Below are 23,712 nucleotides of genomic sequence, written 5' to 3'. Positions count from 1 at the left end.
GCATCTGTGAAGATTATTATTAAGCAATGGTAGATGGTTTTTTTATATATTGCTGATATTGTGAGTCAATTCTAGTAATGTTAATTCTCGTTAATTTAGAATAGTTTACAACAGTAAACAAATTAAAATTGCTCAACCAAGATGCAACACTAACTGCAAAATAGACAGAGATAATTTTATATTATGACCCATTTATATTGTTATTTATCTAATAATTCAGTTTGATATTTTTGTGAGTTGTGGCAGAGCATGTTATTGTCTTATGTTTATTCTTAATAGAGGCCAAATGTTGACTTGCTTATCTGAGACTGTTTTGCCAAGAATCAGAAAGTATATTACATACATTGTTTTAAAATAAATGCTTTTATATAAATGTGTTATTTTATTTCTCAATGCTTCAAAATTCACGGTTTATAATTTTTTTTGTATTTTATCTCTACATCTATATAAATCTATACATACAAACAAATAAAATTGCAGTGACTGTTTGTAATATTAAAATAATGCTTTTAACTAAATTCATATGTATGTGTACACGGTACATATGTCAAAATAACATTTTTTATAATTTTTGTGTCTGTCTGTTTGTTCCGGCTAATCTCTGAAACGGCTGGACCGATTTTGACGGGACTTCCACTACAGATACGTACACACGTAATACGGAGTAACTTAATTTTATTTTAAGAATTTATAACTCTGCGAAACGAAAAAATAACTTTGTTAAATTCCACGCGTACGAAGTCGCGGGCACGGATAGTGTAGTAATTATAAGAATAACGATTCTAAAAAGTTAAGACAACCATAAATTAGACCAGCTTATATCAAACCTAAATTTTATTGTACTGCTAGGATATGCCATTTTAAAAATCCATTCCCTAATTTATTATTCTTTCATTCTCATTGAAGTTTTTAAATGGCTAAATACATTTAAAATTGAAAAAATATAAAGGAATCGTTATAAGCTGCATGACGAATACCAAGATAACCGTAGTTAAATGAATTAACGGTTTTGAACAAGGGTGGAAAAGTTTTTACTGACAAAAGCTAATTGCAGAGTTCTGTGATAATTTAACAGCGTAGTACATATTTAAGAACAGTTATCCATCGCCGAGTCACGAAACCTTTTAAAGGTTATTTATATAAAAATATATTCTACTTCTTATTTATAAATGGCTAAGATAATATATAATAATAAGTATAATGCCTGACTAGCCTGTTGGCGCCGTTTGTATTACAGTGACCGCCTTCTGCTCCGGGGGTCGTGGGTACGATTCCACCCCGAGTCTGGGTGTAATATATATTTTATTTATATATGTACTATTTATATGTATGTTTACCGAAACAAAAAAAAATATATGTAGCTATGCCAGTCGGCTGTTACCTATAACACAACCATTAAGTTCTTTACTTTAGGAACAGATGGCCGTGTGTGTATGTTGTAAGTATTTATTATTATTACTAGCTACCCGGACAGACTTCGTTCTGTCAATAGTTAATCAATACATAGTATAAAATAAAGTCGCTTCCTGCTGTCTGTATCCTTAGATCTTTAAAACTATGTCACAGATTTTGATGTGGTTTTCTTAAGTAAATAGAGATATTCTAGATGAAGGTTTATATGTATCATACATAGATATACTTAATAGAGTAGAGGAACACTGATAGTTTTAGAGGTTTCTAATGTGATGCCGTAAATAAACACATTTTTTTGCGCTTAAATTGGAAATATTTATTTATATCTAGTATCAGCATTGCTATTGCTGAATTAGCTCTGTGGTTACGCCAGTAAAACATATAGCCAACCCCTCTCTTCCATTGGGTGTCGTAAGAGGCGATTAAAGGATAACACAGTTCCACAACCACCTTGGGACTTAAAAAGCCGACCGATAGCGGGATAACCATCCAACTGCTGGCTTTGAAATACACAGGCAAAAAGACGAGCAGCAGCGTCTTCGGTGCGACAAAGTCAGCCCTGCGGTCACCAACCCGCCTGCCCAGCGTGGTGACTATGGGTAACACACACAATGAGTTCATTCCATTTTTGGTGCGAACTTGTGAAAGCCTATATCCAGCAGAGGACTGCGATAGGCTGAAGTGATGATCAGCTTTGCAGCCATGCGAAGCCGGGGCGGGTCGCTAGTAGTAAAATAAATGTAACGTTTTCCGAGTGATGACTTTTTTTTTGTTATAAAAACTTTACCTGGAACTGACGGAACATATAAAAACATAAATTAACGGAATTCGGTGAGCCATTCTCGAGTTATGCGCTTAGCAACATTCATTTTTAACCGACTTCCAAAAAAGGAGGAGGTACACAATTCGACTGTATTTTTTTTATATATGTTACATCAGAACTTTTGACCGGGTGGACCGATTTCGACAATTTTTTTTTAATCGAAAGGTGGTGTGTGCCAATTGGTCTCATTTAAATTTATTTGAGATCTAACAACTACTTTTCGAGTTATATCTAATAATGCGTTTTTACTTGACGCTTTTTTCGTCGACCTACGTTGTGTTATACCGCATAACTTTCTACTGGATGTACCGATTTTGATAATTTTTTTTTATTGGAAAGGGAATATCCCTAGTTTGATACCATGATAAGGAAACTAGGATCTGATGATGGGATCCCAGAGAAATCGAGGGAAACTCTCAAAAATCCGCAATAACTTTTTACTGGGTGTATTGATTTTGATAATTTTTAATTTAATCGAAAGCCGACGTTTATCATGTGGTCACATATAAATTTTATCGAGATCTGATTACCACTTTTTGAGTAATCTTTGATAACGCGTAGTTACTTGACTATTTTTTCGTCGATCTACGTTGTATTACTCTTCGATGTAATTGAAGTCGTTTTTTTTTTCGTTTGCGAGCAAACACAATTATTATTTATATAGATTATAAGTTGATCAAACTCATGGAGCATAAAGCTCCATGATCAAACTCGTAGAAATGCATGGCAACATTCCTTGCAATCTATTACCGTCATTTCAAAGCACGGTCTTATATACTTTGGTGATTTTCTAATTACAGCACTCAAGCGCATTATGCGGCATAATGCTCAACATTGAAAGTGCCAACTACAACAACGCTTCGCGCAATTGAGCACTCTCAAAAAGTTAAAAGTAGTGCTTTCGTGTGCGTGCGTGTAATCGATACCAACTCAGTGGCTAAAATTAAGAATTTTTTTAAGTTGGCATTTATATATGTTATAGTTAGTACTTAATTCAAAGTAAAGTCGTCTTGATTTTTTTAGGTGCATTTGAAAACCAATTCACGTTCCAATTACACAGCAAAATTTAGCATTGTACACCACTGAGTCGCATTGTGTTCTGTAATTTGAAAATGCACTTTCACTGGATAACTCAGTGACTATAGATGTTAATGCCGTGTTTTTTTTTTTTTTTTTGGAAGAACATAGAGACGTTATGAGAGACGGTAATATCAATTCATGCTGTATTGCTAGTTGAAAAAAAATAAAAATGCGTCAAAAGCTATTTTTCCCCTGACCCCTTCATATTTTTTTGTTATTATATTAAAGCACTTAGCAAAATTAATTATGATTTGTTGGCAACACTGCTTTTAAAGTCAACTTGACAAAAGGCTTTGAAAGGCTTTAAAAAATTGTCTCTAAATAAGAAATTAGTAGGTAAGCTTTGTAGGTAAGGGCTTTGAAACGTAAATCTAGTAGAGATTTTTGTGTTCATCGATTTATTACTTAAGTGTGAGACTCTATTAGTTTATGTTACATGATTTGTTTTATAACGTGTTTACAGTTCTATCGTATTAGATGGCGTTTCCTCAGCCTAATGCACAAAGAGGTTGGTATAGCCTAGCATTGTTTTCTTTACCTATAAAATATGAAATAATAGAAGAATTGAAATTAATATTAGTCAAGTGATTTATATTAGTAATTTTCTTTAAAGAGTTAACTAACAGAAAGATACTAGAAGAACTTCAGCTTAAAAAGCAGATGCTGTTGAAGCAGGGAGCTGTGGCGCCTCTCACTGCCACCACTATCTCCCTGACTCAACCCAATCCTGTAAGCCAACTGCCTATGTGCTCTATTCCTCCACTATCCGCTACTGCTGTAAGTAATTAATGGTTAAAAACTAATACAACTACTTTAATATCACAGATATATTTTCTCCTCTTATTTTCTTAAACCACAATTATTATTTGTTTTTGTAGGGTTTCCCACAGTTACCCGAAGCCAATATTGTCAATACAAGTCATCGAGCTGCTTTGCAACACGCTAACGCAACATCTTGTGGTTTCTTTGTTTCTCAAGACTCCTCATTTGGTAATCAGATACTACCAGTTTTACCGAGATTTGACAACAAGTGAAAATATGTCTGCTCCTATGAAACTAAAAACTCTGGAGGGTCATTTAGGCACCCTATCAGGATTTTCAAAACCTAAAATTGAACTTGAGCAATATGAAACACCAGCACACATAGCTGCTATGGCTCTTTACACCATACAGGTTAATATTATGTTCTTTTATTCTTATGTGATTAAAAAATAAACTTAAGAATAAAATAGATTATATAATTACTATATTATGTTTAAACTTACTCCTTTTAGACACATTATGAAGCCATAGAGAATAAATTAGTACTAGATGCTGGATGTGGTCCTGGCATATTGGCTATTGGAGCATCACTGTTGGGGGCAGGAATAGTCGTAGCAATGGATATAGATGACAGTGCCTTACAAGCATTGCAGAAAAATGTTGAGGACATGGAGATTTCTGGTGTTGATGCTGTTCAGTGTGATTTTCTGAATTCTAAAGTTTGTAGGTAAGTTTATTAAAATAGTTATAATTATGCACTTTTAATTAAAGTGTTCTATTCACCAACATATAGTTTAAACAATTGAGGGTAGAAATATGTTTTGAATGTTGGATTCTTTTTGAGACAAAGTCATAAGACTTTTTTTTCTTATTATTTTATTTTAAATATTTTACCGGAGATAGAAATTCACATATCAATGAATAAATAACTGACACCAAAAACTTTTAATCCACACAAAGGAAATATTTTTAATTTAATACTATTTAACCCTAGATTATGAACCTTCATAGTTTCAACTATGGTATTTCATAAAAGGAATTAATGGGTTTTATATAAATTCAACTTGTTTATATTTATTTTTTATTATTAATGAGCTATATTTATTATTATTATTATCTAGTTGACATAAACTTTTATTTTTAATGGGAAATCATAATAATTGCATTTTTAAAATTCTTCTATTAGTAATTTAAAATGTAAGTAATATGTGAAAAAATCTTTAAATATTAATAATAAGAAATCTAATAAACTAATATAATAAATAAAAAATGGTAAAAATCTAGCAATTAATACATTTGTGACATATTATGCCAAGTTAGTGCTCTCTGTACAATGATTTATTGCACTTGGTGCAACTACCTTTTGTCATCTTTCGCTTTGTGTCGGGACATATGGCAAATATTTTCCTCATTTTTTTCTACCGCCCAGATAGATATAAAATGACCAAACGTTTTCTTTTAAATACAATTTTTATGAAGAAGTCTATACATTTATTATAAAGCTGTAAAGTTTGTTTGTTTGTTTAAACATACTAATCTCAGGAATAAATATTCTATAGACTATTTTTTCCCTCAATTTAACGCGGGTGTAACCGCAGAGCATTGCTGGTTTAGGAATATAATGAACAAAATTATTTTCAATAATATTATTTATATATAAGCTCGCCACCATATGATAAAAAAAGATACAAAAAATATACAGAAAATCCTCTCACTATACTCATCTATTTATAGGCAATTACAATTAAAACAAGTTACGAATAATAAATTAAGAACAAATATATTTTATACCACTTTTATTTCAGGTGGGAAAATTATTTTGACTCGGTATTAATGAACCCACCGTTTGGTACAAAAAACAATGCTGGTATAGATATAAAGTTTCTACGGATGGGCTTGGATCTCTCATGTGACAGTGTTTACTCTTTACACAAATCAACGACAAGGTAATATTTTCTCAGAATCCAATTCAGTACTATACTATACTAGAATGTTTTATAATTAATATCAAAAGAACGTTTCATTTAAATAGGACGAGGTTGGTTCTTAATTTTCATGCTATTTCAAGACCAATTGGAGGAAATAGCATGTCTCAGAATTTCTCTAGAGCATCACGATTCAGCCTGTAACATCCATCTCTTTCTCCATATTGATTGGAGAAATTTTGGGACTTCTAATTAAAAAACCGCGAAAAGTAGTTTTGACAGTCCTCTCTTGATGTTAAGGGGATCCCAGACAATTTCGGCAGTTTTCATGTGCTATAAAGTATACGTTAAAGTTACGTTAAAAATATCAAATAAATATATGTTGTAACTCGGATTCAGTTTATTAATGTGACTGTAAGATAATTTTATAAAACTCTCTAATTAAAGAGAAATAATTGTTTACCTGGACCTCCTTTCGCGTACAAAAATCGTATAGGCTTTCTAATTTTACTACTTACAATAGTGAATATTTTTTTTATTAATTAAGAATCCTGTACTTAATATTTCTACAGAAGGGTTTTTTATTAAGTGCAGTATTTTATTAGAAAATCGTAAAAATATAATTTCTGGTTATTTGCCGGGCGACAGGCGGCCCGCGGCAGACGGCCAGAGGCCTTTGTACGGGGAACTTGTGTCGCTCGTCATCGCACGCTGCTCTTGCTTACGCGCAAATCTATTTACTTTTTTTAATCCAAGATAGGCATGAAAATGTAACAGGCAGACAGACTTACTGTTGAATTTTGCAATTGTATTTACTTCAAATAAAAAAATAATTTAAATTATTAATTTTGAGCTGTGTAAAGCTGCTTAGTTTGTGGTCTAAGATCCGAACCTAAAGTCGATCTTCACCGAGCCGATAATAGAATAAAATTGGAGCGGCTGTTTTTAATATTAAAATAACCGCTTTTTACTAAATTCATATGGATGTATACACGATACATACACAAAAATAGCATTTTGACAATTTTTGTCTGTCTGTATGTCTGTTTGTTCCGCCTAATCTCTGAAATGGCTAGACCGATTCTGACGGGACTTTCACTGGCAGATAGCTGATAGAGTAAGGAGTAACTTAGGCTACTTTTATTTTAGAAATTTATTTATTTTATAACTGCGAACTGAACAACAAGTAACAACTAGTAATTAATATAATGTTATAGCCTAAATGATCGACAAGACAAGAAGAAAATTAAATAATAATTATGGATGATCACAACGTGTACGCAAGCTCTTGGTATAGGAAACGGATCGATCGCATGTCCTAGTAGTACAAGCTAGAGCCGGTAGATGGCCGAGTTTAATAACCTTTACGTAATACTGATCAGGTGAAGTGCGGGTGGGTGGGGTGTGGCAAAGTCTAAATGCTCAAGGTCATTGAGAAGGGGGAGCCTCTTAACTTAAACAGATGGAAATCTGAGAATGCAGGACCAGGGCTATACGGTGGATACATGAAGACTGCCCAGTCACAAGCTCTTAATTTTGTTGAGTGACTAAAGACGTATGTGTGTCGGTCGATGTCGTGATGAAAGACCACACCAAAAATGATCATTGCGTTCGTTGCAAGCGTGCGTGAGAGGGTGAAGGGCTTCCGGCGCGCCGGATATGTTATGGAACAAAATTATGTAGATAAACGGTCTAATTTTAAGCTTACGTCTATGGAATTTTTTTTTTGTTTTTCAAGAATGGTGTATTACTTTGTATTGCGAGTGGTATGGGGGAGTAAGAGAGACTCCCCTCCCCCCTACCAGACCCTCCTGTTAAAATTCATGTCAAACGATTCTAAATCCAACCCTACTATCCTTTAGGTTTTTTTCAGTGACTTTATGTGCTACTCATGTATCTTGTTTTTTTAACCGACTTCCAAAAAAGGAGGAGGGTCTCAATTCGACTGTATTTTTTTTTTTATGTATGTTACATCAGAACTTTTGACCGTGTGGACCGATTTCGACAAATTTTTTTTTAATCGAAAGGCGGTGTGTGCCAATTGGTCCCATTTAAATTTATTTGAGATCTAACAACTACTTTTCGAGTTATATCTAATAATGCGTTTTTACTTGACGCTTTTTTCGTCGACCTACGTTGTATGATACCGCATAACTTTCTACTGGTTGTACCGATTTTGATAATTCTTTTTTTGTTGGACAGAAGATATCTCTAGTTTAGTACCATGATAAGGAAACCAGGATCTGATAATGGGATCCTTGAGAAATCAAGGGAAATTCTCGAAAATCCGCAATAACTTTTTACTGGCTGTACCGATTTTGATAATTCTTTTTTTGTTGGAAAGAAAATATCCCTAGCTTAGTACTATGATAAGGAAACCAGGATCTGATGATGGGGTCCCAAAGAAATCGAGGGAAACTCTTGAAAATCCGCAATAACTTTTTACTGGGTGTACCGATTTTAATAATTTTTAATTTAATCGAAAGCTGATGTTTGTCACGTGGTCACATATAAATTTTATTGAGATCTGATAACTACTTTTTGAGTAATCTTTGATAACGCGTAGTTACTTGACTATTTTTTCGTCGATCCACGTTGTATTACTCGTCGATGTAATTGAAGTCGGTTTTTTTTTCGTTTGTCTGCAAACACAATTTTTTTTTTTTTTTAGCCTTATTCAAATGGGTCAAAACTGTTTTATGGTCAATTTTGAGATCTACAACTATATAGTAAGAACTCAAATGTACTTGATCTAGCTCCACTTTTTCAAAAATGTCGTCAAATCTGTAACTGAGCAACCAGTGTGAAATCAATCTTTGGCATTAAAATTTCCTGACTGAAAACGCTTAAACCAATTTTATGCTACTCTAACTGACACTGCATTAGGTCCATAAACGTCCCATTTTTTTTTTTCGTGGCTTGAATCGCGTTTTTCATGAAACTGTTTTTTACCTTTTTCATTATATCAGTAATTTTGTTATGCATTCTTAACCTTTCGGTCTTTACAGATCACATATACAAAAGAAAGTTAAGGAATGGGAAGTAAAAGGAAGTGTGATTGCTAAACTTCGATATAATTTACCAGCAACGTACAAATTCCATAAACAACAAAGTAGAGACATTGCAGTCGACCTATGGAGGATACATCATTGACATTCAAAAGTGGTTTTATGTTTCTATTTTTTTTATATCAACATGAAATTAAAATTAAGCATATTTTAATGGACCGTAAAATGTAAATATTAGTATTTGGGAAAAATAAAACAACTTTTTGTACAAAGAATGTTTATTTTAATTATCAGTCTTCATCAATCTTTCAGTTTACTACATTATAATTTCCACTCATAATAATGATTGTTACGGTCAATTCACTTATATAATAATGATTGTTCGATAAAATATGAATATATGTATGGAATTCTATAGCGTTGTTATAATTTATAGTGCAGTGCACGATAGAGAAATCGTTCATTAGGCACAGATTACACAATATTGTTTACAACTATAGAATGTTACAGAATCATGTAAAATTAGTCTAACATTGGCTCTGCATTTATATATCTCATTTAATATAGTTATGATAATGGTGTAGTTCTGATGGATAATATTAGTCTCCGAAGCGGATGTTCTGCGCCAGTTTAATGGTACCCGAGTAGTTGACGGTGACGGTGGCGCGGCGCATGTAGTTCTTCCAACTGTCGGAGCCACACTCGCGACCTCCCCCTGTTGCCTTCTCACCACCGAACGCTCCACCAACCTCTGCGCCGTTAGTAGGGATGTTCACGTTCACGATACCACAGTCTGAGCCGTGTGGCCCTATCCACTGTGACAGGAGAAATTATTATATTATTGCACTGACTAATTTTGCATACAAATAAAACGCGATGTAGATTTTTTTTATGGTAAATTTCCCGAACTTTTTTTATTAACCTCTATGTACATAACTATAATTCTTGTTTACCTAAGTGTTTATGTTACCGTAATCGTTTCAAACAATACAAATCTGTTTTTAACCGCCTTCCAAAAAAGGAGGAGGTTCTCAATTCGATTGTATTTTTTTATTATTATTATGTAGTGTTTGTATTTAAGCAGGTTATTAAATGGTTCAAATTTTACGATAGGCCCCAGTAGGTAGCTCCGTATTGTTTTGAGTGTAGGTACAATATTGGTTAGGTCAAGATAAGTTTAGATCGCGATTGGATTAAAGTTACCTTAAACACATCAGCTAAATTCTCGGTAAAGAGACTGGAAGACAGGCCTTGTTCGACTTCATTGTTGTACTGGATGCCGGTATCCAAATCGGGAATTTTAATGCAGTAGACGATCGGCGCGAAACATTCGGACATCACAAGAGGGCTATCATGTGGCAACCCTGTAATTATTGTCGGCTCCACGAAAAAACCTTCGCGTTCTATTACCTGGAATGTGGAATACTTCGATTAAAATTATCTTTGCTAAAGAAGCATAGTCAACAGATTAATTCATTGCACACTTTTGATATTGGACGTAGGTATGAAATAATAACGTAGTCGTGTTGTATATAAGTGTGAAATATAAATTACAGATGTGTACGTGTTATATCTATATACCTACTTACTGAGACTGTAGCTGATTTGAACCTATCATAAAATAAATCGACGAAAAAATCTTTTTTAGTTTTAAATAATAGCGCTGGTGTCCACACACGAAGCCACAAAGATCACTTTAAATAAAGCTTCAATAAAAGTAGTAATAATAAATACTCTTTATTGTACACCACAAAGAAACATTAAAACAAAAGTGATACATGAAAAGAAAGATGTACAAACGCGGTCTTATCGCTAAGAGCGATTTCTTCCAGACAACCTTTGGGCATAGGACATAAAGGCAAAGAAAAAGTGAAGCGGTAGGGAATTGTACAAACAAAAAAGTCTTACTTTTCCTCCGAACTCGATCGTTCCCCCCAACTTGACGGCCTCAGCGACGGTCTTCTTGTAGACGTCGACAGCGGCCGGTGTGTGGAGCGGTCCAATCAAGGTCTCGCTAAGAAGTGGATCACCGATCTTGGGTAGAACACTCGCGTATGCCTTTTTTAATTTTGATACCACTTCATCGAACAGCTGATAGAGAATTATTAAATTAGTCTATATTAACTATAGCAAGTTTTTTTTTGTGTGTATACTTACTATATATTCTGAAGCTTACAAGTAACTCATTATGATGTATATACCATCTTACCAGCATTTAACAAAGATTAAAAAAAAACTATTTTTTTTGAAAATGTAACATATTCTATGTCACCCGCGCATAGTGTAGCTTCCCAAGAGTGAAAGAATTTCAAATCAATTCAGTAATTTCGGAGCCTATTGAATGCAATATAAGTAATATAAGTAAATTAAAACGTTTTAAAATTGTAGTACGTCTTATAAATATCAGCATAGACTTATTGTAGTTGATATGAAAAACTTAATTGCAATTTTGATATCTTTTTCTTGTCTTTAATTTTCAATTCCCCGTTTTCCTCTGCAACATCTAAAGTAACTTATTATTTGATGACACGTAGGCGCAATGGTTACAATTTTCGCTATAGTTCTGACGGTCGCGGATTCGATTCTCGCTCATGGCTAACATTTGTATCAGCAAAATAAACTGGTGTAGGCATTTGTGCTGGTGTATTAAAAAGGTATATATCAGGTCAAAGATATGTATTCTCATAAGAATTAACAATTCACTTATATGAGAAATACATTAGAAAAAATACATTTTTAAATAGCTATAAGTTTACAATAATTCTAGCCGAGCGTGTCGGTAATATACAATAGTTCAATATACAATATCGTCACAAAAAACAAAAAAGTGGGTAGAAACGCATTACATCGATGGTAAGACCGTTGACTATGTAGTAAAAAAAAAGTAACAAAAACAGCAAGCGACGAAACACGAAATACATAGATCTTCAAATGTTTAACTAGATGCGGCCAGGCGAAATATATATTTATGTGTGTAATTTTAAAATTATATAATTAAGGTTTTTATTTATTAATTACTTTATTTTTTATTGAGATTTTGTAACCTATTTCCTAGTAATTTTAACGTTATTACTTTGATCTATTATTTTAAGTGAGGATCTTTTAAATATATCTATATAAATAATATTAAATTGACTTTTTTTATATCTATTTTTTTTGCAGACAAAGAATTTTATTTTGATACTTTGACGATATATTTTTTTAATGTATAAATTTGATGTTTTTTTATTGTTTTGCAACCTATTTCTTTATTATTATTTTTTTTCTTTCACGTTATTACTTCTACTTATTATTCTAGATGTTAATTTTTGTTTGTAGTTGTGATAATTGTTTTTATTATATTTTAAGATTTTGTAAATAATTTTTTAGTAATTTTTTAAACTTCAGGATACTTTTAGCTTCTTTAATAACTGTGGGCATTTTATTATATATTTGTACACTTTCACGTGTAATGTTCCTTATCACGTAATTTGTTCTCGGTGGGCGTAGAACTAGGTCATTAGAACTTCTCAACATTTTTGTTTGTATATTTTTCTTTTTAGTAAAAGTTAAAGTGCTAAGTATACGTCAGCTGTACGTCTTTATTTATCATTTTTCTTATAAGTATGCAAGAATAGTATTTGTATGATTGTTCAATGTTAAGTATTTTCGTATCTTTATATATTTTAGATGAAGGTGTTAGGAAATCGTAATGAAATAGTAATTTAACCAGTCTGTTTTGAGCGACTTGAAGAGTGTTAAGGTTAGTTTTAGCAGCTGATCCCCAGATCTCTATCAAATAGTCTATGTGCGGCTTTGTCAAAGAGTTATAGATATAAAGTAGTATATATATACAAACTCTAGTGGGGACCATTGAATATGAGGCGTTTATTCATTTATTAGCATCAGTTAATCCATACCAAAACTTAAAAATACGTGAAACTAAGAATTTTAGGAACGTGGTTTAAATATTTACTTACTTTCTCGTGTATGAGTAGTCTGCGTGTTGTAGTGCAGCGCTGGCCCGCAGTCCCGGCGCACGCGAAGAGAGCTGCGTTCAATAACAGATCGACGTTCGCGTCCGAGTTCACGATGATCGCGTTGTTACCGCCCAACTCCAGCAAGTGACGTCCGAAACGCCTTTGGACTTCCACTCCCACCTTTACAATATTTACTTTTATTAAGACTTGCAAAGAAATTCCAAAATAATTGTGTTTGCTCACAAACGAAAAAAAAACCGACTTCAATTACATCGACAAGTAATACAACGTAGATCGACGAAAAAATAGTCAAGTAACTACGCATTATCAAAGATTACTCAAAAACTAGTTATTAGATCTCAATAAAATTTATATGTGACCACATGATAAACATCAGCTTTCGATTAAATTAAAAATTATCAAAATCGGTACACCCAGTAAAAAGTTATTGCGGATTTTCGAGAGTTTCCCTCGATTTCTTTGGGATCCCATCATCAGATCCTGGTTTCCTTATCATGGTACCAAACTAGGAATATCCTCTTTCCAACAAAAAAAGAATTATCAAAATCGGTACATCCAGTAGCAAGTTATGCGGTATAATACAACGTGGGTCGACGAAAAAAGCGTCAAGTAAAAACGCATTATTAGATATAACTCGAAAAGTAGTTGTTAGATCTCAAATAAATTTAAATGGGACCAATTGGCACACACCACCTTTCGATTAAAACAAAATTTGTCGAAATCGGTCTACCCGGTCAAAAGTTCTGATGTAACATACATAAAAAAAATAAAAAAAAAATACAGTTGAATTGAGAACCTCCTCCTTTTTTGGAAGTCGGTTAAAAATAGGTACCCTTGCTTCGTACTTTGTCCATATTATATGATGTACTTTTTGAAAATAATATTCTAGTCATAATTTTCGGATATACTTACTGATAGATATAATGTTGTTATCTACATTTGTTAATCATTAATAAAAAAAAATATAGTTTTGATTAATGTTAAGATCGTAGTCGATTTTCGAAAGTACCTACTGCTGGACTGTTACCGTAATGTTTAATGTAATTTTTGCGTTACCTCCTGTCCCACGGCCGTGCTTCCAGTAAACGACACAAGTTTCATCCTGTGGTCCTTAACGAGCGTCTGTCCGATGTCTTTACCGCCCACACAAAGCGCTGCTACCGCTCCTGGGATATTGTTCTTGACGAGCACACTTTCTACTATCTTAGTGACAGCCACCGCCGTGAGAGGCGTGGTGTCTGATGGTTTCCATACGCTTACATCGCCGCAAACCTAAATTAAGTTTTATTTTAGACTTGAATGTTTCACCGTACCTATAGCCACATCGAAGTGAAATTACAAAAATACAAATATTTTTTAATCAGTAACCGTGTGCAACGATAATTATATTTAGGTGAAAATCTAGGTGATATTAACAAATTGTAAAACATGTAAATCTGAAACCCTCAATTAAATTATTGGTACACGACATTTTAAGCTTATATGGGTAGCATTATATGGGTATTATATTCTTGCGTAAAAAAGTTAGCATTCATAAAATTATGCACTTACTTAATCATTATAACAGTACTGTCAGTATGAGCGATATTATTTTACGTGTTTATCATTTTAACGTTATCTTCAAAAAATACTAAGTTAAGTTTGTGTTAGATAAGACTTTATTACTCGGTGGAATCAAATTAGGAAAAATACTTCATTCAAGTGACAATAATTTGTTGTGTAAAGTAGGTCAACGTCTATAGAAGAAAGTCTTTAATATGTCTTAGGGCCTATTTAAATGATCGACGATAAGGCTATGACGTACCTATCAAATATTTCTATTCACAACCTGTCAATCCAAAAGTTATAGGTAGTTTATTTGTTGGAAAAAGGAATATTTTAACTTCTAATAAAGACTATAAGTAAATTATAAGTAAAATATAGTATATTCTATTTAAGTACGTCCTTACAAGGAAAAGTAAACTAAATAAACATTTACCATGGCAATAGCACTATTCCAACCGAAAACAGCTACTGGAAAATTGAATGCCGTAATAATGCCAATAAGCCCCAAAGGGTTCCATTTTTCAATGAGCACGTGGCCAGGTCGCTCCGATGGGAAGATAGTTCCCGGTAATGTGCGAGATAATCCAAGAGCTAAGTCGCAAACGTGTATGTATTCAACAACTTCACCGATAGCCTCAGGTAAAATTTTTCCTGAAAAATAAAATATTTTTTATTAAACATTTTACTCATTTATAATATACCGAATACGCGTTGAAAACTTTTGGTTTAAAGCAATAAAATTAAATGTCTTTCTCACCCATTTCTAAGGAAACCAATTGCCCAAGTGGTTGCAATTTTTCCCTGAGTGCATCCCCAATTTGTCTAACTATCTCTCCCCTTGCGGGTGCTGGCATTTCCGCCCAAGAGTGCCACGCATCTTGAGCAGCTTTAGCACAAGTTTCATAGTCGGCCAGGCTAGCCGCTTTCACTTCAGCGATTATTTTTCCATTTGCCGGACTGTAGGATTGGATTATCTAACAAAAAAATGTTATAAGTGTTATATTCAACCGATTTCTTACAGTAGTATTTGACGCGGTGAACTGAAAATTCAGTGCAAAAAATATATATAATTTTAAAAAACCTACCTCACCATTCGCCTCCCATCTTCCATTAAATACTCCAACATTTTTCTTGTCTAAACCCAAATCCTTCAAAAAGGAATATTTGGGGTCATCTATAAGGTAAGATGAAGCGTTTCTCGCCATTGGCATTCTTAAACGCAGAGTTACAATACTACGACACAGTACACGGCTCATCAGTGCGACTGACTTAAATTAATGAAATTTGTACTGATTCGACCGAACAAAGATTAAACAATCTTGTTTGTGAACAATTCAATGCGTACATCGTCTTATCGCAATATTACCGATAAATTGGTTGCCGGGTCATAACTTCTATTTATGTATAATTATTATAATCTTTAGTATATCGTAGAATTTTCTTCTAGCAGTATAAATGCAACAGTGGCAACATTCAGGTATTTATTAGGTATATAGACGATCAAATAAAAACTTAGAGTATGCTGTGACTTGTATAAAAAAAGTGTATGTACCTATAGGCATGTGAAATCTCTTGAAAATATTTTTTTTCACATTTAGAATTAACAACCGAAACTCATTAATCGATATCAGATAGTTGACTTCAAATTAGCTGGCAGTGCGTGTGATTTTTTTAACCGACTTCCAAAAAAGGAGGAGGTTCTCAATTCGACTGTATTTTTTTTTCATTACTTTTTGAAAAATAATGGTCTAGGGTTGATAGTTATATCGATATTAAACACATTTTATCATACTATCAAATATTTATTTTACTAATAAACTTTGTACACAACTGGCAGTAAGAGTGTCAATGTATTTTATTATTTACACAGATAACAACAGTTCAAACAGTAATGTTATTTGCTTGCTGAGGTCTGAGGTGTGCTTAACTGTATATAATACTAATAAAAATAACTCTACATAATCACACAAAAACTTTTAGCTTCAACATCTTTTCCCTCTCTTATTTCACGTGCTTTTTGTGCTAAATAGGTGTTTTCATCTCTTTTTATCATCCATTCTGGCAGAGGCTTCGCCCAATCATCCGGCGGTGATTCTCTCTTCTTCCAAATGTCATTTTGATAGTGTGCTCTTAATCTTGCCATTCGACGTTCCTTTTCACTATTAATTAACGCCTCCTGTTTGAAAACAATTTTTAACCGTTATTATTAATATTGTACATTAATTTTTCAAGTTATTGTTCTATACAATTGAATGGAGAAATAAATTTTAAAAAGACAAATATGGTGCGAGGTTAGAATAATATTTGCAATTTACAAAGTTCTTAAACAATAAAGATTTGATAATTTCCAATCTAACTTATTTAGCAAATCTCTGTTTTACTAAAGGTATTTTTTATCTATTCTTGAAACAATCTATAATTAAAATTCCTGTATATAAAAGTGGGGATCAAGGCTCAAATTAATAACTACAGACCGACATTAGTCTTAACAGGTATCTCTAGTGTGGAATGTGATGTGTGTGGAAAAATTTATTAATAATCGACTAATTCAATATCTCAATAAATTCAACATTTTATAGACTTCGCTATATTTAGAAGTGTTTTTTTTTATGGGTGGGGGAAGATAAATGTACGCAGGATGCCATTCTAGACTTAACTTCACACACTATCAACAAACTTGATCGTAAAAATAAGTGTCTAACAGCTAACTGTCTTTCATGACTTTAAAATAGCGTTTGATACAGTATCGACCTCCATTCTTTAAAAAAAGTTAAAGCTTATTGGTATTAGAGGAAATCAGCTTGATTTGATGAGGGACTATTTGAGTGGTCGGACCCAGCGTGTAAGAACAGGGGAATACACCAGTACAGAACTTGAAATAGCCTACGGAGTACCACAAGGTAGTGTCTTAGGCCCTACGTTGTTTGTAATATACACAAACGACCTATGTAACTTTAAAATAGAAAATGGTCAGAATGATCTATTCATATTCAGATGACACAGCAATAGTCTTTCATGGCAAAACTTGGAAAGAAGTCTCTGTACTGCTGAAACTGGCTTAGGAAAAGTATCTAGTTGGTTTAGGTCTAACTTTCTGATACTTAGCACAAATAAGACAAGATATATGTATTACTCAATAAATAAATAAACTCAAGCTATATCATCAAAACTACAAATACATCACTGTCCCGTGCACAGCTCAATGTGTAAGTGTCCGTTACACCGACGACCGTGACGACGCAATTGGTCGCTTTGTGACGAAGAGAGCGGAAACTTCTAAAAAAGACATCCTCGAGCACAGCCTCAAGATGGCGATTCACGACAGAGATGCCGCCGTCATTGAGAGTGTGCTTGAAATGTTAAAAAGTGTTGGGGTTTGAAGACAACACTACGTAATTAATATATTATAAAAAAAATTGTAGCATACTTATTTTTATGAGTAAATTGTAATCACAGTGTAATGTAATCACAGTAATCAGAATTTGATGACTGTTATAAAAATAGGACTAAGGATTTTAAAAAAAACTTACTAATAATAACATAGGTTAAGTGTATATTGTAAGTAAGCCAAGTAGGTCATAAGTGTACATATACGGTAACTAGAAAATAAGTGTACATATATTATAGATAGCAAGTAAGTGTATATTGCATGCTTTTTGCATGTAAGACATCAAATAAGTTAGCGTTATTTTGGTCGGTGGACTTACGTCTGCATTAGGGACACTAAGATAGAATAATTGGTTTTCTTAATGAAGTGTGCAGTAGTGTAGGTACCAAGAAACGATTACTAACAAAAATAAAAATTGGAATAACAAAAGCACGGGTATTATAAGCCTGTAGATATATCTTTATACTCGTATATGTATATATATAAAAAATGTACGTATCCTACCATTGATAAAATAGATCCAACCAAATATTTAGCTATAGTCATTGATTAAAGATTATCTTGGTATTCTCATATATAACTATTATCTGGCTGAATTAGAAAACTTATTTAACATTAATTAAAATAAAGTAATACTTATCATAATGATATCATAATGACATCATTCATTTTTAAGTACATGGAATAATTTTGTTTTACCAGAAATACGCATAGAACATCTATTTTTGAAGTAAAACTTATTTACGCACGCTTGACTTGGGGAGTAAGCTGGTGAATGCGTGACGAGAGCGTTACGAAAAGTGTGATCGGGCGAGGCGAACGGAAGTTGAGAGGTAGATATACAAGTAAGTTAGTAAAGATAGAAGGAGAGAGTTGCGTTTTGTATATTACTGTAGGAGCTAAAGAAGTTTTACTTCAGTCATGTGGTCTAAGGTACACCCGTTTTTTTTTTAGTTTTTATTTAACTTGCAGTGTATTTAAGTATGTAAGTAAGTACTTGTCTGTATGTTTGTTAGGGTGGAATCCTACAACTCAATTTTGAAGTATATATCTTTAACCGAATGAGCTGAAATTTTGTATACACGTTTAGTTTGACTGACAATTCATGTATAACTATGTGACATCATTCTAAAGTAGCCCACACCCAAGATGGTGGAGTAGTTATTTTAATGCACTCCTTTAATATGTGTATCAAATAAGTGCTTGCTGAGAGTAACTCGAACAAATAGTGACTTTTTTCTAAATCCAATATGGCGGACATGTAATGATGGCATACTAACTTTTCTATGCTTTCCTACAATATGGGTATTAAATAAAAGGGCTTGCTGAGAATAACTTGAAAAATAAAGTGACGCTACTCTAAATCAAATATGGCAGACTTGTAAAGACGGTGGTTAAGTTTTTTATGCTTTCCTCCTGTATGGGTATCAAATGACAGGGCTTACTGAGAGTAATTTGAAAAATAAAGTAACATTACTTTCAATCCAATATGGCAGACTTTTAAAAATGGCGGACTAACTTTTATGTTTTCCTACGTTTTATAGGGTTTTTATGTTATTGTATGCCAAGACAGAAACCTGTGAAGCAATAACGACGAGTTAACGCAGCGGTCACAGCACTGGCTGTTGCGTTGGCGGTCGCGGGTTCCAACCCCGCTCACGACAGACATTTGTATTGGCCATATAGATGTTTGTCGTTGTCTGGGCGTTTGTGCTTGTGTATTGTGTGTGTTTCTGGATCCTCGACGCAGGAGATAAAAAATGTCAAACGGACCTATTATATTTTGATGACTATACTATCTTTTATACAAAAAAAAAAGTTAAAAGGTTTTATTAACTTACAGCTGCCTTGACATCTTTATCGTTGACCCATTTGCAACAATTTGTATAATCTTTCTTCCATTGATTGCAATCAAGTGTTTTGCCATATATGAAATATTGGTGAAACCTTGCCCTGAAGCTTGTACACTCGTCATACTCATCTTCATATATATCACAGTCCCTTATCTGTGAAGAAATATATCATCATCATTATCATCATATCAGCCTATCACAGTCCAATGCTGAACACAGGCCTCTTACAAGTTCAAACTCAACAACTTCAACTCATGTGTTTTGCCCATAGTCACGACGCTGGGTAGGCGGGTTAGTGACCGCAGGGCTAGCTTTTTCGCACCGAAGAAATATATATTACATATAAAATATGATATGGTAAAGTTTTAATACCTAAATCTATTTTATTAACTAATTTTAATCTTACATAGGCCTGACGTTTGCGGGGTCATCTAGTTTATCTACCTGATTGGTCTAAAAGCTATATTTATAGTAGATAAGCTAGCTGACCCCGCAAACGTTGTTTTGCCATCTATTTTATAACCCCCTATAACTTAGGGGTATGAAAAATACATATTGGCCAATTCTCTCGCTCGCTTCAGGCTGTAATATCCCACTGCTGAGCATACACTTCTTTCCCCATGTAGGAGAAGGATCAGAGCTTAATCCACCACGCTGCTCCAATGCGGGGATGGCGGATATATTCCCTACTATGAGTAACGATCGCTATCAGGTGTACATGATAACAACCGGGACCGACGGCTTAACGTGCTCTCCGAGGCACGGTGGGGAGACCCACAAGGCCTGCACAAACACCCAGACCACGGCAAACACCTGTATGACCAATACAAATGTTTGTCATGTGCGGGGATCGAACCCGCAACCGCCAGCGCAACAGATAAAATCCATGGCTGTAACCGTTGCGCCAACGCAAAATAGGCGCACTAAGACGTCGAGTTGCGGAGAATAGCCCGTGGAAAATCAATCAATCAACCGTTGCGCCAACGCGGCGTCTGCCCAATTCTCAGACCTACCCAATATGCACACAAAATTTCATAAAAATCGGTCCAGCCGTTTCGGAGGAGTATTTTAACTAACATTGTGACACGAGAATTTTATATATAAGAAGATTATTATATTATTCTTTGACGGTTCGCAGGAAAGTGGAAATAAGGTGCCAATCAAACCACTAATTGCAAATTCATTTGACGTTTCGATCCTTTATTGGACCATCATCAGGCATGTAAAATACATACAAACATTGAAGAAAGCTGTACAACTAATTAATCCATACAACAACAAAACAAAGAGAACCAAACCATCAGTACCTTTACATGTAGCAGTCAATAGACATCTCCTTATTAAAGTTCTTTCATTATGTAAGATTCCAATAATAAGGAGAAGTCCATCTTGGGTACTTTGCCTAGCCCAACATTTTCACAGGATTGGAAGCTACATGCAAAAAGCCCACATTATTCAGCTGGAACCTATATCTATTAGAACATAACATAAGAATTTTTATTTTGAAATATATTCAATGTACTAAATTAGCTTCTACTGGTCAAAATTCAACCATAATCTATAAAATCTAATTTCAATTAGACCACAGACTTTAACAATAAACAAAAGAGTATATATGCGTGTTTTTTTATTGATTTAATGTATTTTTATGCATAATTTAAAAAAAATATTCTGCACTCCTTCTCTATATAAACTATAAGTGTGCAAAATTTCATACTCATCTGTCACATATTAATATAGCTGTGTGGTTACGGCAGTAAACAATATAGCCACCCCCTCTCTTTCAGCCACATGGCACTTAATCACCAACTATTCATTATGAATGCAACAGACAGCCCTCTTTGCAGGGGCTGTCTGGCTGCTGAAGAAACAGCCTAACGTAATCCTGGAATGCGAGGGAGTGGCCGCACACCGGGTTACCATCCTTAAGGAAATAAAGATGCTCCGAGAAGCCTGTGAATCAGGAGGCTTCTGAGCTTCTGGAAGGAGCTGGACTGGCTAAACTAGTCAGCCCTCTATTCACGCATAACGGACCACCTTTGTGTCTAAATGCGGAAAAATGAGCCCAGAACAAAACAAAACAAAAAAATACCCCTCTCTTTCCATGGGTTTCGTAAGAGGCGACTAGGGGATAACACAGGGTATTCTCTACTATGAGTAGCGATCGCTATCAGGTGTACATGATAAAAACTGGGACCGAAGGCCCAAGCCACAAGGACTGCAAAGTAATTAATATATAGATATTGATTTAAATGACAAAGCTGTATTCTTTTTGATTTTTAAATCTCATTTTTAAATTGTAATTAAAATTTACGCCAACCCTTGCTTTGATTCTTGTTTAATAATGTTGAAAATTTTCAAAGAAAACAAACATGAAAATGGTAATTTTCATATGTTTGTTTTATATTTAGATAACTGCTATACAAATCAGTACTTAAATTACCTATATAGGAAAGATAATAATAATAATATGAGAGGAAAGGAAAATCTTTTCTTGTATTTTGTAAGTTAGTAGTAAAAAAGCATTTTATTCTACATTTAATAGATTTTTTTAACGTAATATTAATATTAACATAATAAATATTAAAAACAAAAACAAAGTAATTGACACAAAATCTAAAAAACAGCTCAATTTAAACAAATCTAAAAATAAGTAATAGTATAGTGCATAAAAATACACTAAAAATAAAATATAAGTCTTACAAGCCATTTCTCGGAAGGATCTATCGTTGGTTCCTCGCTTTTCGAACTGTTTTCGGTATTCTCATTTTCCATGTTTGGTTTTATATTATCACCGTTACTTTGAGACATGTTTTTTTTTCTAAGTTTTCTATACTATTATTTTATAATTCAATGTACATTGACATATTTGAAAATTATTTACTTTTATATTATTTTTAATAATAATAATTTAAGATGTAAAAGCCAGCTTACATAACACAATTATTTTTACCGTTTTGTAATTAAGTTGTAATAATTGCTAAAAGAAAATTGCAAAGGAAGTAGGAATAATAACTGTAACATAACTTCTCAGTAAGTATTTTAGTTCTTTATGTTAATAATTGTGTTTTTAAAATAATATGTAGCAAATCCCAGTACCTACAGTTGAGGTTATGTTTTGACATTTCAACTAAGGTTTTTATTTTAGGGCCTGTTTCACCAGTTGTGGATAAATGCTATTTGACGGATGACGATAAATATAGACTATTTATAACAGCGGAGGTAAATAGGCCAAACAGTAAGACCTATTTCTCCTCAATTAATAAATTGGAAGATTAATATAACTATGCGAATAGAAAAATATATATATTAGCATTTATTTATAGGCGTTATGGTTTTTTATTTATCAAACAACAAAGGGCGCGTTCCACCTACGGCCCATAACGCCATTGATCACAACCGCTGAAATTGTCGTTCCACTTCCACTAAGGTAAAAAGCGCCGTAGGCGTTGTACCTGTAGGCGAATTTTATGGAACGCATATTTGGGCGGCGTCGGGTGTCAGCTATGCAGTTGCAATATGGCGGCATGGTGAAAACATGCAGTTGTGGGAGTTATGAGTGAATATTTCGTCAGGATTGGAGTAAAACTTAATTCAACATGAATTCTCGGGAATTAACCTCTAGTAAGCCGAACTCCACCGAGCGCAAGCTCCCGTAGTCTCCCACGGGGTTGAATCTAACTCCAGCACTCAGTCTATCGCATCGCCCGCACGGCGTTGACCTCGCATCTTCCGCGTAATATGATTCGCTATGCGCGCGCTACTTGAGATGTAGTTTTTTACTCATAACTCCCAAGTTTCTACACTTTGAACAAAAACGTTTATATTATTTTGGAGAGTATGAACTAAGCTTTAATTCTAATATATAAAATTCTCGTGTCATGGTGTTAAACATTGAACTCCTCCGAAACGGCTCGACCGATTTTAATAAAATA

General features: G+C 33.7%; 4 protein-coding genes and 1 long non-coding RNA gene across 6 annotated transcripts; 3 read left to right on the top strand and 2 right to left on the bottom strand.

Annotated features, from left to right (window-relative positions):
- The first annotated feature begins 3,683 nt into the window (after window positions 1-3,683).
- LOC123653433 (SOSS complex subunit C homolog B) lies at window positions 3,684-4,350 on the top strand. The gene is made up of 3 exons (XM_045589429.1): window positions 3,684-3,824; window positions 3,930-4,093; window positions 4,195-4,350. Exons 1-3 carry the CDS (start codon window positions 3,794-3,796, stop codon window positions 4,348-4,350), a joined length of 351 nt encoding a protein of 116 aa, XP_045445385.1. The 5' UTR covers window positions 3,684-3,793.
- LOC123653432 (rRNA N6-adenosine-methyltransferase METTL5) lies at window positions 4,280-9,165 on the top strand. Its single transcript, XM_045589428.1, has 4 exons — window positions 4,280-4,489; window positions 4,591-4,805; window positions 5,884-6,024; window positions 9,012-9,165. The coding sequence occupies exons 1-4, from the start codon at window positions 4,355-4,357 to the stop codon at window positions 9,154-9,156; spliced, it is 636 nt and encodes a 211-aa protein (XP_045445384.1). The 5' UTR covers window positions 4,280-4,354; the 3' UTR covers window positions 9,157-9,165.
- Window positions 9,166-9,402: 237 nt separating this feature from the next.
- Window positions 9,403-15,792, bottom strand: LOC123653431 (putative aldehyde dehydrogenase family 7 member A1 homolog). Of its 2 annotated transcripts, XM_045589427.1 has the most exons (9): window positions 15,622-15,792; window positions 15,294-15,510; window positions 14,970-15,187; window positions 14,048-14,263; window positions 12,971-13,150; window positions 10,920-11,102; window positions 10,215-10,421; window positions 9,573-9,826; window positions 9,403-9,536 (listed from the first exon to the last, which is right to left on the bottom strand). In XM_045589427.1, exons 1-8 carry the CDS (start codon window positions 15,790-15,792, stop codon window positions 9,611-9,613), a joined length of 1,608 nt encoding a protein of 535 aa, XP_045445383.1. In that variant the 3' UTR covers window positions 9,403-9,536; window positions 9,573-9,610. The 2 variants fall into 2 exon arrangements, with proteins under 2 accessions (XP_045445383.1, XP_045445382.1); XM_045589426.1 differs by having other exon boundaries at window positions 9,403-9,826.
- A 525-nt stretch (window positions 15,793-16,317) lies between these two features.
- LOC123653975 (UPF0545 protein C22orf39 homolog) lies at window positions 16,318-22,667 on the bottom strand. Its single transcript, XM_045589942.1, has 3 exons — window positions 22,481-22,667; window positions 19,766-19,930; window positions 16,318-16,712 (listed from the first exon to the last, which is right to left on the bottom strand). The coding sequence occupies exons 1-3, from the start codon at window positions 22,586-22,588 to the stop codon at window positions 16,491-16,493; spliced, it is 495 nt and encodes a 164-aa protein (XP_045445898.1). The 5' UTR covers window positions 22,589-22,667; the 3' UTR covers window positions 16,318-16,490.
- A 13-nt stretch (window positions 22,668-22,680) lies between these two features.
- Window positions 22,681-23,105, top strand: LOC123653976. Its single transcript, XR_006743167.1, has 2 exons — window positions 22,681-22,810; window positions 22,926-23,105. It is a non-coding gene; the product is annotated as an uncharacterized LOC123653976 (long non-coding RNA).
- The last annotated feature ends 607 nt before the right edge of the window (window positions 23,106-23,712 follow it).

Source organism: Melitaea cinxia, chromosome 5, assembly GCF_905220565.1.
Source record: "Melitaea cinxia chromosome 5, ilMelCinx1.1, whole genome shotgun sequence".
NCBI lineage: Eukaryota > Metazoa > Arthropoda > Insecta > Lepidoptera > Nymphalidae > Melitaea > Melitaea cinxia.
The sequence above is the reverse complement of the archived record's forward strand: the minus strand, read 5'-3'. Positions and strand labels throughout refer to the sequence as shown.

Coding starts and splice junctions, on each gene's coding strand:
- LOC123653431 (XM_045589426.1), bottom strand. CDS start 15,792: ATGAGCCGTGTACTGTGTCGTAGTATTGTAACTCTGCGTTTAAGAATG. Junction 14,264..14,969: donor GGAATAGTGCTATTGCCATG/GTAAATGTTTAT, acceptor AACTTAATTTAG/GTTTGCGGCGATGTAAGCGT. Junction 13,151..14,047: donor GCACGGCCGTGGGACAGGAG/GTAACGCAAAAA, acceptor AATATTGTAAAG/GTGGGAGTGGAAGTCCAAAG.
- LOC123653432 (XM_045589428.1), top strand. CDS start 4,355: ATGTCTGCTCCTATGAAACTAAAAACTCTGGAGGGTCATTTAGGCACC. Junction 4,490..4,590: donor TGGCTCTTTACACCATACAG/GTTAATATTATG, acceptor TACTCCTTTTAG/ACACATTATGAAGCCATAGA. Junction 4,806..5,883: donor CTGAATTCTAAAGTTTGTAG/GTAAGTTTATTA, acceptor CTTTTATTTCAG/GTGGGAAAATTATTTTGACT.
- LOC123653433 (XM_045589429.1), top strand. CDS start 3,794: ATGGCGTTTCCTCAGCCTAATGCACAAAGAG. Junction 3,825..3,929: donor TCAGCCTAATGCACAAAGAG/GTTGGTATAGCC, acceptor TTTTCTTTAAAG/AGTTAACTAACAGAAAGATA. Junction 4,094..4,194: donor CTCCACTATCCGCTACTGCT/GTAAGTAATTAA, acceptor TTGTTTTTGTAG/GGTTTCCCACAGTTACCCGA.
- LOC123653975 (XM_045589942.1), bottom strand. CDS start 22,588: ATGTCTCAAAGTAACGGTGATAATATAAAACCAAACATGGAAAATGAG. Junction 19,931..22,480: donor ATCCTTCCGAGAAATGGCTT/GTAAGACTTATA, acceptor ATTTCTTCACAG/ATAAGGGACTGTGATATATA. Junction 16,713..19,765: donor ATAAAGATGTCAAGGCAGCT/GTAAGTTAATAA, acceptor GTTTTCAAACAG/GAGGCGTTAATTAATAGTGA.